Source organism: Arvicanthis niloticus, chromosome 1 (genome assembly GCF_011762505.2).
Source record: "Arvicanthis niloticus isolate mArvNil1 chromosome 1, mArvNil1.pat.X, whole genome shotgun sequence".
Classification (NCBI taxonomy): domain Eukaryota; kingdom Metazoa; phylum Chordata; class Mammalia; order Rodentia; family Muridae; genus Arvicanthis; species Arvicanthis niloticus.
In genome coordinates, this window is record NC_047658.1 from 19539121 (window position 1) to 19554854 (window position 15734).

The 15734-nt window shown below is 49.3% G+C and overlaps 1 protein-coding gene across 1 annotated transcript; it reads left to right on the plus strand.

The window, feature by feature from the left end:
* Positions 1-13: 13 nt before the first annotated feature.
* Tmem143 (transmembrane protein 143) lies at positions 14-15308 on the plus strand. Its single transcript, XM_034505447.2, has 8 exons — positions 14-167; positions 505-736; positions 1906-2010; positions 6964-7158; positions 8151-8281; positions 9410-9689; positions 13958-14147; positions 14279-15308. Exons 1-8 carry the CDS (start codon positions 145-147, stop codon positions 14497-14499), a joined length of 1377 nt encoding a protein of 458 aa, XP_034361338.1. The 5' UTR covers positions 14-144; the 3' UTR covers positions 14500-15308.
* Positions 15309-15734: the final 426 nt, after the last annotated feature.

A 15734-nucleotide genomic window follows, 5' to 3' on the forward strand; every position in this document is an offset into this window, starting at 1 on the left:
CAGACTAGCGGTGAGGCATGCGCAGTCAAGATAAAGGCTATTAAATGGTTTCAAAAAGCCCAGGCTTTGCGCATGCGTCTTACTGCTTGCTGAAGCCAATCCTCTGGGCCCAGGACCTCTTACTGCACATGCGCAGAAGGCTCAATGACAGTCACGCGTTGGTTAAGGTGAGGGATGGGTGGGGGATTGCATGGCCCAGGAAGGACAGCCCAGCACCCGCTATCAACTTTTCCTACTTTTTTTTTAACCCTCCAGAGATCCACCTCGTTGTTTAAGCTTCTCAGAGACCATTTGTACAGCTACAGGGTCCCTGGGCCTGCAAGATACTCCAAACTACGACCTCTGATTCTACTCTGGAGCCAACCTAAATGTGCAGTGTAGAAACAAATGGAAAAGGATTAGAAGGAGGGAGACTGGATAGGAACTGTCCCAGAAGGGAAGGGTGTGTGGAGATACTACCTCCAAATTGATCTTTGACATCCCCCTTCATATGCTTATGTTTAGGCTTTGGGAAAAGGGGCAGGCCATGTTGCATGTGACCTGGGGGTCCAAGGCCCGAGTATGGTCCCTGGTGCCTGCTCTCCTCGGGACTCCCCGGGCTCTGTCGTCCCTGGAGAACAGGATGGGGGTGTACCGCAAGATGTGGAACCCCAAGGAGCCCTGCGACTGGGCACAGCAGTACCGCGAGCGCTTCATTCCATTCTCCAAGGAGCAGCTGCTCCGCCTCCTGATACAGGTACCGCCCATCAGTGGTCTAAGAACTTAGGGACTACAATTTCCAGCCGACCTCGCGACTGCACTACTTTACCTGCTTTTGAGGACTGCTCTAGCGCCTCCTGGGAGTTGTAGTTTCTGGTCCCTTTAGCGTTCCTAGTGGGTGCAAGAAAGTTGGACTGCAGGGACTAGAAAGAGCTCCAAGATGAGATACCTAATGAGCTCTGGACTTGAGCTTCTTCTGTTACCCCACCCCTGATCTATTCCATAGCTTGAGCTCTCATCCCACGATCATTGTCAGAAGATGATCATTAATATAATATTTATTGAACGCCCGCTATGTATAACAAGTCCTCTGCTAGATTTTATATACACCTGCATACATCTGAGCACAAACAATCTCAGCAAAAATTTCCCCTAGTGGCTGGAGAGATGGCTCAGCAGTTAAGAGCACTGACTGTTCTTCCAGAGGTTCTGAGTTCAATTCCCAGCAACCGCATGGTGGCTCACAACCATCTGTAATGGGATCCAATGACCTCTTCTGGTGTGTCTGAAGACTGCTACAGTGTACTCATATAAATAAAAATATTTTTAAAAAAATTTCCTCGAGTTAGTCTGAGAAGACGGCTTAGCAGTTAGTAGTATTTGTTACTTTCACAGAGGACCCAGGATCTGTTTCTAGCACCCACATGATAACCCACAACCACCCATAGTTCTGTTTCAAGGGGATCCAGTGCCCTCTTCTGACTGCTCCTGGCACTAGGCACACATGTGGTGCACATATATGCAATCAAAACACATATATGCGATAAATAAATGAAATTCTCCCTGGAGTCAAATGGGCCCATCATAACCCTCAGAAATGACTTCACTGAACCTCAGTTTCCCCTTTTGAAAAACTGAGGCTCTAATTCCATCCACTCCTTCTATTCTCTGGAGGATGGTGTTCTGCTAAGGAGGAGCACAGAGCACAGGTTCTATGGGTGTGCAGTTAGCCGCAGAGCAGGTGCCGAGCCTCTGGACCATGAAGATTTCTCTTTTCCCTGTGCTATGCTGGGTCTGTACAATGGACCAAATCAGTTTTTAAATACCAATTTAAAAGAATTCCCATCCTATATGTGGGTGGCCATGAAAGTGTTCCTCTGGAGGAAGAGGAGAGAGGCCTAACTGGGTTTTCTTTCTGGGTACCAGGAGTTCCACTCCAGCCCAGCAGAGAAAGCAGCTTTGGAGGCCTTCTCAGCTCACGTGGACTTCTGTACACTGTTCCACTACCATCAGCTCCTGGCCAGGCTGCAGGTGAGGACGGCTCTCCAGTCTTGCTATGCATGTTTGCTCATTGACTGTTTAGTATGTTGTGACTGATACCTGCTTGGAGCCTGGCTCTGTTTTAAGTACTGAGGACTCTGCCGTGGCCAGGACAGATACAGCCATACCCTCATGGAGCTGGCATGGAGATGGTGGGGAGATAGGAACTAAAATGAATGTAAAATATGTCTGGCTGAGGGATCTGCAGGGAGAAGGGACTGGTGTGTCCTTGAACTCACAGAGACCCATACGCTTCTGCCTCCTCTGTGCTTCGATTAGGTGTGCACCAGTGTGTGTCTGGAGGAAGGTAGTTATTTGAGTGCTTGTTGGGCAGCAGAGGAGGGAGACTGGAAGGCTCAGGTCTGTAGTGAAGGAGAAGCTTTGGAAGGATCTCGACACTGAGACTTGTCAGGGAAGCAGTGTTATTTCAGACTAGGATATTGTGGCACAAAGGCTGTCCGTTGGATGTTTTACACACTAGTGTTTATCCTCAGGGACATCTGGCTTTAGTCTGAGCTCAGAGTGTGCACGATCTGGGGTCTGATGAGGGTTGCTTCGTCATTCGGAGTGGTTGCTCTCAGCCTTGTCCTCACATGTGGGAGGACTGAGCAGGAGCTCTAAGGTTTCTTATGAGGAAGTTGATCTCCACAAGGGCTCTGTCTATCTCCACCTAAGTCTAATCTGCTAACATCACATCTTGGCATGGAGGCTGACCCTTTATTCTAGCCCTTCCATAGACTAGACAGAAACTGAGTGAGTGCTAGTCACAGCCATAGGTTACAAAGACAGTGACGGCCATCTGAAGTAGTTAGGGTTGCAGGTCCACTAGATGCTCACCATGAAGGATATCCCTAGGTTAGGGTTTCTCCTCACCAGCTGCTGAGGGGTTGAACCCTCTTGAAATGTGTAAGGTTGGGACCCCTCAGACTTCTGAGCTGACTCCACACACCACCCTCTCAGTGCCCTCCCTGCCTTGCCTTGAACAGTAATAACACTTCAGAGCCCTGTGTACATTCAGTGTCCTGCAGCCGGCTATGCTGCTGCCAGCCCCATGTAAAGATGGAAAGAGAGAGTCAGCTCCACAAAGTTATCCTCTGACCATTGCGATATGGTACATGTGTGTCCCCTCTATCATATACAAACACAGTATTTCATAGAGGTTTTGTGGGGCCTCATGGGGCCTCATAGGAATATGCTCCTGCTTCCCAAGAGCACTGGCAACCTTGGCAGGGTTTTGTTTATTTATTTATTTATTGACGTGTGATCTCACTGGCAGCCCAGGCTGGCCTCAGATCCACAAATGCACAATCCTCCTGCCTCCCAAGCACTAAAGGAATTTTGTAAGTAATTGGCAGATCTGGGTATGCCCATACCTCAGTTTTCACATCTGTAAGTAAGGATCACAATGGTCCCATTCTTACATGCTTGAAACATGCCTCTAACTTGGCTTCAAGCATAACAGAAAGATGTGCAGAATTTTCTTTCACTCTTTCCATCCTCTGTAGAGATTTCATGGCACTGTGCAGAGAATGGGCTGGCTGCAAGGCCCTTGGAACCTGAAGGTAGCAGTGAGGTCTTGGGCCCATCCAAATGGGGAGGCCCTGAATTGGAGAGAAGGCTCAGCAGTTAAGGCTTGTTGCTCTTGCAGAGGACCTGAGTTTAGTTCCCAGCACCCACATGATGGTTCACAACTGTCCACAACCCTGGTTCCAGAGTATCCGATGTCCTTTTCTGACTTCTGTGGGCTTATGTGGTACACATACATACATGCAGGCAAAACACTCATACTCCTAAAATAAATCTTCTTCTTCTTCTTTTTGTTTGTTTGTTTGTTTGTTTGTTTGTTTGTTTTGAGACAGGGTTTCTCTGTGTATCCCTGGCTGTCCTGGAACTCACTCTGTAGACCAGGCTGGCCTCGAACTCAGAAATCCGCCTGTCTCTGCCTCCCAAGTGCTGGGATTAAAGGCGTGTGCCACCACTGCCCGGCCCTAAAATAAATCTTAAAAAAATGGAAACAAACAAGTAAAAACAAATGAGAAGCTTGTGGTGGTTTGATTTACATTGCTGGTGGGGAAGAGGGAATTGGGAAAAGCATCTATCTGTGCTGGGGCAGCAGACACATGAGGAGGGGAAAGCAGGGAGAAGGGAGAAGAAGGAACATGGGGAGGGGGAGCGTCAGACCGTGTGCCATGTTTAAGATTCTGGCTTGAAGCTCTCAGAGGAGAATCTGGCTGGTGACAATGCATAAAAGGCACAACCCCTCTTCTTCCCTCAGCCCTGAAGGCCCCAGGTTCAATCCCAGCCATGCAATCTTTCAAGGTCATTATGGGCATCTGTGCATGTGGTCTATGGCTAACTTTGCTTGAGTGTTACCCTGGTCCCAGCATCTCCCTGCTCATTGACTTTGGACGCCTAGCCGTCCCCTCTATCAGCATTTGCTCAGGGTCTTCCATGTGGAATACCTTCTGCTGTCTTGTGGTGCCTGCTCAGAGGTTGTTCCGATGCCCTGAGACCTTGTGTCCCTCAATGGTCAGCTGGGTTTCATTTCCCTTCAAGGTGTGTTACAATGTCTAGGACAAATTATACATCACACCTGGACCAGATGGGCTGGTAGCTGGGATTCTTGCTGCTCTTCCCCTTCCTCACAGAGCCTTGGGCGTGGTTGTCAGTATAGAAGATGAGTGGGGCTAGAGCTGATTTTGAGGGGCTATTAAGGTCCTGAAAAGATTCACACTTCATTCTAAATTCAGTGGAAAGCTCTGGGGCATGGCTTTGTGGGAGAGTTTTAAGTGGGTAGAGTCAAGCAGGTAAGAAAAGTTCCCTCTCATGGAGTGTGTGGGGAATCAGGAGAGATAAGGGGTTCAGGTTGTGACCTCAGGAGTGAAGTATGGGGTGATGATAAGGAATCTGCAGATGGAATATCTTGAAAGGGAAGAACTCGAGGGGCCTGGGACTTACACGCTGGTCTGAGAAGCCATCAGAGGCTGACTGGGAACACAAGGTAGGACATCTTAGGGAATGGGTTTGGAGAGGAAAAGAAGAGTGTTTTGATGAAATGTTGCACCGCAGTGATTTGAGGCATATTTGAGAGCGCGATGGAGTGTAGTTAGTGCTCAGGCTTAGTCGTGCACACAGATCCTACACAAGGTTTTCGAGACAACGTCCCGTGAGGCCCTGGGACACAATTCATTCCATGGTGCTCTTCCTCTGTCCTGTGTGTGATCTGCTGGGCCTCTCTGTTTTACCTTCTCCTTTACATATTTTTTGCAGTTTTCAGACCCAGGATCTTACACATACAAGTGCTCTACCTGCCGAGCCACATGCCCACACATTCAGATGTTCCAGACAAATGTTCTACTACTGAACCTCATCAGGTGCCTTATTCACTCACTCACTCACTCACTCACTCACTCACTCACTCACTCACTCACTCATTTTTGAGACAGGACGTTGCAAGCTGGTTTTGAGCTTTTGGTCTTGCTTCGGCATCTTTAGAAGATGGGAAGACATGCCTGTGCCACCTTTTGCTTTATCTCTTTAAAAAAATTATTCATTTTATGTATATCTGAGTCTTCAGACACAGCAGAAGAGGGCATTGGATCCCATTACAGATGGTTGTGAGCCATCATGTGGTTGCTGGGAATTGAACTCAGGACCTCTGGAAGAGCAGCCAGGGCTCTTATCCAGTGAGCCATCTCTCCAGTCCTGCTTTATCTTCATATATGGGGAAGTTAGGTACAGCCCCGAGAGGGGACACAGGGGAGACCAGGGAAAAGACATTTGCTTTTTTCACTATTTTAGAGAAAGGTGCCATAGTACATTGTGCTGGCCTACATGAATCAGGCACAGGCTGGTGGGAGTTCTGTTGAGGTTCCTGGGACTGTCAGGGCACAAGCAGAAAGCTTAGGACTGCACAGGATGAGAGACCTTTGGCAGTCTTGGAGCTGTGGGCTGTGTATGGTGTGGCCTCTGGTGGTCTGGCCCCTGGCCCTGGGAAGAAGCCTCAGAGGAAATGGTTCTCTATCGGGAGAGGCTGGAGCCATGTGGCAGCTTTGACTGATTACTTAGCACAGTTCAGACATGCTTCTGGCTGGGCCTTTGCTGCTGCTGGGAGGAGCATGTCTTCAACAGTCTGAAAGGTTTTGTTTTGACCAGCTCACGCTGATCTTGAACTTGTGATATTCCTGTTTTAATTTCCTGAGAGCTGGGATGACAGCGTATGCTACCATGCCCAGTCAAAACACCTCCCAGCCTCTTTTTCAAGGATTCCCTAGCCAAAGAAAAAGCATGGGGTCCACTGACCGGAATTACAGGAGACTTTAAAGTTCTTAGGTTCAGCAGACCAGGTGGGGTTTGAGGCTTGCACAACAAATTGCACTAGAAGTTCGTAGGCATGGTTGTCATCTCCACTCAGTCCCTGCATGGACCTATCTCCTAGTACCCTGATCTTAGTCTCCCCAGGGCTGTCTGGGCTCTGGTCTCCTGCAGCCTCTTTGCAGGAGAGGCCACCTGCTCAGGACAGCCCTCAGAAGGAAGCTGGAAGCGCTGCTGAGGTTGTCTGCACAGTTTTGGCTTTTTTTTAATTTTTATTTTACGTATGTTGGTATTTTGATTATATATATTTTTTGAAACAGGGTCTCACTATATTGCCCTAGTTAACCTGGAACTTCTTATGTAGAGCAGGCTGGGCTCTAACTCAACAGAGATCCACCTGCCTCTGCCTCCCAAGTGCTTTGATTAAAGGTGTGCACTACGATATCCAGCTACACAGTGTTTTAAGGTGTGTGTGTGTGTGTGTGTGTGTGTGTGTGTGTGTGTCAGGGTAATACAGGGTAGCTTGGAGGAGAGTATAGGATAAGTGAGCTCTGGGCTTTCCCAGTCCTCTGGGGCCCACATAACCCATGTTGTCACCTCTCTGTTTTTCCTGTTGTCGTCTTTCCTCAGGCCATGTATGACCCCATCAACCCCGACAGGGAGACCCTGGACCAGCCATCCCTTACTGATCCTGAGCGCCTGTCCAGTGAGAAGGATGTGCTCCAGGCTCTGAAGCCCCTGCTGGCCCAGGCCAACTTCTCTCCACTCTCTGAAGATGCCCTGGCCTATGCACTAGTTGTCCATCACCCTCAGGATGAGGTCCAGGTACCTGTCTCCAGAGGAGCCATATTTGCTAGCCTAGAGGAAGCACACCTCTCTCACCCATCCGACAGGGGTCATCAGATGAGGGTCTCAGGTACAGTGCTGGCACCTAAGAGGATTTTGTGATAAACAGTGTAAAACTCATTCCATGGTTAAGAACACTTGCTGCTATTCTAGAGGATTAGAACCCACGTGGTCACTCACAACAGTCTGTAATTCCAGTTCCAGCAGATCCACTGCCCCTTTCTGGCTTTTTCCAGGTGGGTACCAGGCATGCATGCAGTACCCTTACATACATAAAGACCAAACATCTATACACATAAAATAAAAATAAATCTTAAAAAAAAAATAGTCCAAAGGCTGGGTGTGGTGGCACACACCTTTAATTCCAGCACTAGGGAAGCAGAGGCAGGTGGGTCTCTGTGAGTTCAATGTCAGCCTGGTCTACAGAGCAAGTTCCAGGCCAGTCAGGACTACATAGTGAGACCCTTTCTCAGTATTCCCTGAAACTTTTTTATCTATAAAAATTCCACTGAAAAATAACAAAAAAAACCCTCTCAATCACCTCCTCCTTAAAGTCAACAAAATTGGGAAGCAATACTAAAATCTTCCAGTTCTACATCTTAGTGAACTTTAGGGTCTATTTTTCCTAGACTCCGTCATATTTTGTGGTGTGTCCTGCCAGTGGTAGTAAGACATAGTTTAAGGGAGTGTCAGTGTCTTGTCCTTGTAGTTGCTTCATAAATGGAGACTCTGAAAACCAATGCTATCTTAGGCTCTAAGAAGATTCTTACATGTAGGTCCACCCTAGAGGCTGTATTCTTCTGCAGTGCTCAACACAAACAACCATGGGTGACTACCTACCTACCCATCCACACAGCATGTTCAGCAACGAAAGGCAGGGGCCATTTCTGGCTGGGTCAAGTGTTCTGGCTCCTTGCCCATAACACGTGGCTCAGGCTCAGCTACCTCTGCTTCCTTTTCCTCCTTGGCAGGTGACAATAAACTTGGATCACTATGTCTACATACAGTTCTGGGCCTTGGGCCAGAGAGTTGGGCAGATGCCTCACAAATCCAGTGTGGGCTCCAAGCGTGGCTTCTTCAGAAAGTTGCCCCCTGTGGAGAGGTGAGGAGGCCCTTGTTCCTCAGTTGCAGCAAAAGAGAGCAAGGTTTGAGTTGAGAGGGACTGACAGGTCAGTGTCTGGCTTTGGTGTTGTGGGCCCCTGGGAGAAGTCGAGAGATGGGAGGTACAGATTGTCCAATTACAGCCCTTTCTCCCCAAGAGAAAGTAAGAACTACTGTTTCCAGAGGAAGAGAGGGACAGGGTCAGCCCCCCACTTTCCGAATGAGGAAAATTGAGAATCAGAGAGGGGTCATATCCTGAAGAAGTGGCACAGCCATGATTCTGATGAACAATGGACAGATCCATTAAGAGGTTATATAATTCGCCAACCTCACCCCCATGGCTAAACATGTGACTTACTTCTAACCTCTTGTGATTGAATAGCTTTCTGAAAGGCCGTGTGGCATGGAGATGTGGAGTTACAGATCTCTGTTAGTCAGAGTTCTTTAAAGGAACAGATCTCTCTCTCTCTCTCTCTCTCTCTCTCTCTCTCTCTCTCTCTCTCTCTCACACACACACACACACACACACACACACACACACACACACACACACTGGATTTATTAGACTGTCTTTCAGGCTGTGGTCAGGGTAGTCCAATGGCTGCCTGACGATGGAAAGGGTAAGACTCAGTAGTTGTTCCGTCCTGGAGGTTCCTGGGGAGCTGCTGATCGGAACCTTGAGGTTCATGCTAATACATGAGGAGAGCTGCCTCAGCAGCAGGGTCAATTTGCCAGGGAGAGTGAGAGCAAGTAGGCCAAGCCCAGAAGCCCCTTCTTCCCATCCTTTTAGTAATGTTGAGACATGGTCATCCTTATGTTGCTTTGACTGGCCTGGAACTCACTGTGTAGACGAGGCTGGCTTCAAACTCAGGAAGATCTACCTGCCTCTGCCTCCTAAATGCGAGAATTAAGGTGTGTGTCACCAGGCTATTTGGGCTATAAAAAATGGGTTGCCACATTTTAGAATGCGTCTTCCCACCTCAAAAATCCAGTCAAGAAAATTCCTCATGGGAGTGCCCAGAAGCTTGGGTTTTAGACGATTCCAGTCAATGTGACAACCAGGATTAGCCATCACAAGGCAAGAGGGCTCTGGCCGCCCTGCGCTCACATCCTCCTTTGTGGCCCTCAGGAGATATTTCAAGCGTGTGGTGCTGGCAGCCCGGACGAAAGGAGGGCACCTGGTTCTGAAGAGCTTCAAGGATACCCCACTGGAGGGCTTAGAGCAGCTGCTGCCGGAGCTGAAGGTGCGCACGCCCATGCTGCAGCGCGCCCTGCTCAACCTGATGCTGGTGGTCTCGGGCGTCGCGGTCTTCGTCAATGTGGGCATGGTGATACTGTCTGACCTCAAGATGGCCACCTCCCTGCTGCTGCTGCTCTTTGCTGCCTTCATGGGCGTGAAGGCCTCCAAGGTGAGCACCCTTGTCGCCTCACTTCGTGGACTGTGCAGGACTTCCATGCAATGTTCCTGGCGCACAGTGCCACACCTTACATCCTTTTAACTCCTTTATCAGCACCCTTCACCCTCACAGGGCTCTCACTCTTCCTGCCTCACTTTCTTCACTGGCATTTTAAAGAACGTAGTGAAGGTTATGTACTTTAGAACTTAACTGACTGGATGAGTATGACTCTACTGCTCTGTCTTAAGCAAGTTGCTTAGCGTAGCCTAGCTCCCATGCCGCAGAATGGGAATGATGAGGAGACCTGATGTAGAGGGGTGGGCAGGGACTAAATGAGTCAGGGGGAGCCTGGCACAGTGCAGGAAGTACCATGTGAGGTCACTGTTGAGGTGACGATGGTCACTACAGTGGGGCTCTGTTCCCTACGTTTCCTTCCTGAAGGGTATTATCACTGACAGAGCCAGCTCTAGCCCCAGATGACAGTTTTAGAAACTCAGGGCCTGGGCTAAGAAGTTGATATTTTTTTAATAAGCTCCTTTTCTGAGTGCCAGCGTGGAGTTCAGGGCCACCTCAAACTGGCGTCGCTCACCAGCTAGGATTCAGGGTCAAGAGGTCAGGTAGTGCTGATACCCAACGTGTGTTCTCTTGCCATTGCATGCCCTGTTGACTGAGGTAGCTGGGAAGGGTGGCCTTTCTCAGTTCTGTGATTGCACTACCTGTCTTAGTTAGGGTTTTACTGTTGAGAACAGACACCATGACCAAGACAAGTCTTATAAAGGACAACATTTAATTGGGGCTGGCTTACAGGTTCAGAGGTTCAGTCCATTATCATCATGGCGGGAAGCATGGCAGCATCCAGGCAGGCATGGTGCAGGAGGAACTGAGAGTTCTACATCTTCATCTGAAGGCTGCTAAGCAGAATACTGGCTCCCAGGCAGCTAGGACAAAGGTATTAAAGCCCACACCTACAAGGTCACACCTACTCTAAAAGGCTACACCTCCCAACAGTGCCACTCAGGGCTAAGCCCACTCCCTAGCCCCCATAGACTTGTTCAAACACACGAGTCTGTGGGAGCCATATCTAGCCATAGCATAATTTTAAAAGTACATTTAGGGGCTGGAGAGATGGCTCAGCAGTTAAGAGCATTGACTGCTCTTCCAGAGGTCCTAAGTTCAATTCTTAGCACCCACATGGTGGCTCACAACCATCTGTAATGGGATCTGATGCCCTCTTCTGGTGTGTCTGAAGACAGCTACAGTATACTCATATACATAAAATAAATAAATAACTCTTAAAAATAATATATAAAAAAAGTACATTTAGTCCAACTTCCAAAGCCCCCATAGTCTATAGCAGTATCAACAATGTCAAAAGTCCAAAGTTCAAAGTCTCTTCTGAGATCCATCCAATCACTTCACTGTAATCCTCGAATCAAGACAGGAAACCAACTCAGCAAACTCCAAACTTTGCTGGGCTGGTTCTACTCCCTATTAGCAGGATTCCTCAGCAGATATCCTATGACTCTGGCATGTCAAAAATCTTGGGGTCTCCAAGGCAACTTCAGTGTTAACACCTTCTTGTTTCAGTGTCTGGGATCCACACATGATCTTCTGGGCTCCTCCAAAGGGCTGGCTTCACTTCTCCAGCACTGCCCTCAGTAGCACTGTAAACTCAGGTTGATCCACTCCACTGCTGCTGCTGTTCTTGGTGATCATCCCATGGTACTGACATCTCCAATATGCTTGGGTCTTCCACTGCAACTAGGCTTGACCAATAGCTTCTCATAGGCTCTCTTCATGGTGCCAAGCCTCAACTCCTTTTCATGACCCCTTCAGGCCTGGGCTGTCAACTGCAGCTGAGGCTGCACCTTCACCAATGGCCTTCCATGGCCTCTCACAGTGCCAAGCCTCAGCTGCTCTTCATGACCCCTTTATGCCTTCAAAGCCAGTACCACCTGGGTGACTCTTACACATTACCAAGTCCAGCTACCAGCACAAGGTACAACCTCAGCTATCTCTGGAACACAGCTTCTTTGTGCTCTCAGAAAACATGTCCCAGAAGATTTCACCTCAGTGATGCTGGTGTCTTCTTAATCACCACTAATTTCTTAGCTCCAGCTAGCCAGCATCCATTGTCCAGTAACGCCTTCTAGTCTTGACTCTAAAGCCAGAGCCACATGGCTGAAGCTGCTGTGTTCTACTAATTGCTGGGGTTGGAACATGGCCCCCCTTATCCTATTACATTATCACCAACTCCCTCACTGCCTCAGCTTGGCTGTCCTGGAACTTGCTCTGTAGATTGACCTTAAACCCAGAGATCTGTATAGCTCTGTCTCCTGTAGTGCTGGGAGTAAAGGCGTGTACCATCATGCCTGGATTTAAGTTTTTCTTCACCTAGAACCTGCTTTGTCCCAGGCTGGCCTTGCACTCAGAGGTCTATTCGGTTTTGTCTCTTGGGATTAAAGGTATTTATTACCATGCCTGGATCTAAACTTAGCTGAGTGCGATCCTGCCCCCAAATCCCTTAATCTCTTATCTCCTAGAACATAAGATTCGGCTCCCTTGCACTTCCTGGTGCTCCTGTAATACTTGAACCATATATTTTATATATTTTTTTCTAATCTTGCTATGCCTGTTCAAAACACTCTTCATGAGACCTAACCAGAGAACACAGTTTCTGGTGGGCTTTTTTGAGGCTTCCATTGTCAATACAATTAGTATAAATCTCTTTACCTTAGACTCAGCTAGACTCTTCAGACAAGGGCAAAAAGCAGCCACATTCTTCACCAAAATACCACAAAACAGTCTGTAGGCCACATACTGAAGTTCTTCACTACTGAACCCTCTTGGGCCCGTTCTGCACAATTCAAATCAATCTCAGCAACAAAGTCTTCCATATTCCTACAAGGATAGCCCATTTAAAGCATTCCGCCACTTTCCAAATTCAAAGTCCCCAAATCTATGTTGTTCAAAACAAAGGCATGATCAAGCCTGTCACAGCAATACCCCAGTCCCTGACACCAACTTCTGTCTTAGTTAGGGTTTTACTGCTGTGAACAGACACCATGACCAAGGCAACTCTTGTAAAGGTCAACATTTAATTGGAGCTGGCCTACAGGTTCAGAGGTTCAGTCCCTTATTCCTGCCTCTATGGCAACTGGCTTCAAGGCAGGGATAGAATCCATGGTGTGGGCTCTTAAGAAGGTGTAGCCACACAACCATGTTGTAAGGTCCCCGGATGTGTCAGTTCTGGCTGGATTTTGGCATGCTAGGGTGGGCCTAGCAGCTCCGTTCTTACACAGCCCATCATGTGTCCTGATTTCTGGGCCCTTCCCACGTCACCCTTGTAAACAGACAGTGATGCTCTAGACCACTCTCACTCAAGGCCTTGGAGCTGGTAGGAGCTGGTAGAAGCAGCCCAAGGGCACAGGACTACTGTGAGCTCATCCATCCTGGCTATCAGTGGGTTTGCAGTGTGGGTGAGGGCCGGGCCAAGGGGACAGAGGGGCCAGGCTGCACCCGGTACCCTTTTCCTGCAGTTCTCTTTACAGTGTAGTAGCTGAAATGTTCATTTTTCAATTATGGAAAGGTTCAACTAGACACAGAAATAGGGTCACCTGCACCCAGTGTTCAGCTTACAACCATCTGCTTGCACTGTAACACCCCCATCTGTCTGTACTAGGTCACTATGAAGCAAATTTAGATGTTAGTTGGGACTCTGGAAGAATACTTGACAGGCATGTACTGGGCCCACCAACCAAAGAACACACACGGGCTGGACCTAGGCCTCCTGCATGTATATAGCATACGTGTAACTTGGTCTTTGTGTGGAGACCACATGGAGCAGAGGCTGTCCCAATGTGGGATATGTTGCCTGTATGTGGGATACGTTCTTCTAGCTGAGTTGCCTTGTCTAGCCTCAGTGGGAGAGGATGTAGAGACTTGATGTGCCAGGGTTGAGGGATACCCAGGGGAGAGGAGAAGGGGAGGGGGGAAGGATTGTGGGAGTGGGTGAGAAGGGGCAGGCAGTGAGTGGGATGTAAAGTGAATAAATAAAAAATATTCTAACACACACACACAATTTCCTAGGCAACAACTCATGTTTGAAATCTTTGCATAAACCCATTAACATGCGGCCAGAAAGCAAAGCGCTGGTTGAGAGAGTCCGCTGCAGCCTAAACCCAACCACAACGCAGAGTTGAGCTTAAGAAGGCAGGTTGCTAGGGCACTGTGGTGCTGAGTGGGCCAGCATCAGTGCGTCTAAGCCTGTGTCCTCACAGGCGTTCGGGCAGCGCCGCAGTGCTCAGGCCCTGGAGCTGGCACACATGCTGTATTATCGAAGCACGTCCAACAACTCAGAGCTGCTCAGTGCCTTGGCGCTCCGAGCACAGGAGGAACATATCAAGGAAGCCCTCCTGGCGCGCAGCTTCCTAGGCCGCCGACCTGGGGGCCCCCAGGTCGTACCTGAAGGTACGTCCTCCCTGTCTTCTAGGCCCTTCCTGCTATTGATAGGCCTTCCCTGCTGTCCCCCAGGCCCTCCCTGCTGTCCCCCAGGCCCTGGTTTCCTTTAGCTCCAGCTCGGACATAATCTCTCCCTACAGAGACCTCCAGGTGGCTGCAGTCTGAAGTGGAAAGCTGGCTTCTGGCCCAGTCGGGCTGCGATGTAACCTTCAATGGACCACGGGCCCTGGCCCATCTGCAAGCCCTGACCCCCAGCTTTGGACTGTTCCCACCACCTGAATTGCCACAACTGGGCCCGATGGTCCTGGGCACTCCAGAGACCCCGCATGCTGCATCGGGTAGTAGCTACCCCCCACCCTGACCACTTACTACCATGCCCTGCGCTGGCAGGGTGCCAAGCTCCGCCTCCTCCATGGCAAGCTGTCAATTGTGGCAACTGCATCTCCTTCCTGGACTTTCAGTTGTTGACAGGCTATTATTTCTGTTAAGCCATTAATTTTGCTATGCTATAGACTTAAGGGTAGCCAATCGGGGCTGCTGGCGGTTGCTAGGCAGCCTCCTGAGGCCAGCCAATCAAAGCCGTTTATTTCAGCTTGTTATTTTATTTCTCAGACCCGCCCCTGGCGGGAACCTCACCAAAGTCGGTGGAGGAGGCGGGGCTTGGGGAGGCTCGACACAGCTGCTGAATTGCAGCTGCCATCCAGCTTTGGCCACATTGAGATGGGCCAGGCTGTGAAAGCTGCACTGGGGATGGAGGGCGCTGCCTCATTTTCTGTTTAGCTTGCACAGAATTGCTCGCCATATGCACCTAAGCAGGGCCCACTGCAACCCGAGAGAGAGCTGTTTGCCCATGGCACACAGTGGGTGACAGATACTGAGCACCTCAGTCACAGACAGCTAATCAGAATGTCTGGAGGAACCTCCTCAGAATCCAGGAGAGCTGAGCCATCTGTTCTGCAGCTGATCTGTTCTGGTTGGAGGTGCTGGAAACTTCCTGCCCCAAAGAAGACTTGCAGGATTCCACCTCAAGATCACTCCAGCTCAGGCCCCAGCAGGCTCCCAGGTCTGCTCTGCCTTGCTGTAGAAATCATGTTAGCCTGGGTCTCCCTCTCTGTGTGCTGTTTTGTCACTTCACCCTCGTCCAAAGGAATAAATCATGCTTAATAAGTCTGAGTTAGTGTGGCTGCAGGTAAAGAGAGGTTGGGGATCAGAACCCTGGGAAGAGGGTGCGGCTGGGTCTGGGACTGGACTCTTAGAAGCACTCATGCCTGAGGAGAGTTTTGCCTGCAAGTCTAGGTCTCACACAGGAAGACACGGTGAAGAGTGAAGATTGTCTGTCACACAATGGCACACAGAAAGTAGGTGCCTGGGAAATCCAGCTGGGACCCATTGCCTGAGAGTAGAGGAGGGTGTCATATTGGTGTAGAGGTGGCCTTTGTTGGTGAGGAAGGGTTAGGTTCTACAAAGGAGGGGAGAATGGTTTGCAAAGAAAACAAGCAGTCATGCAGTGCCTGGGTCAGGAGAGGTACAGGAGACCATGAACTCAGAAATGCACGCAGCCTGGGTTCCTGAGAGGCCGCAGAAGCTGGAGCTGGG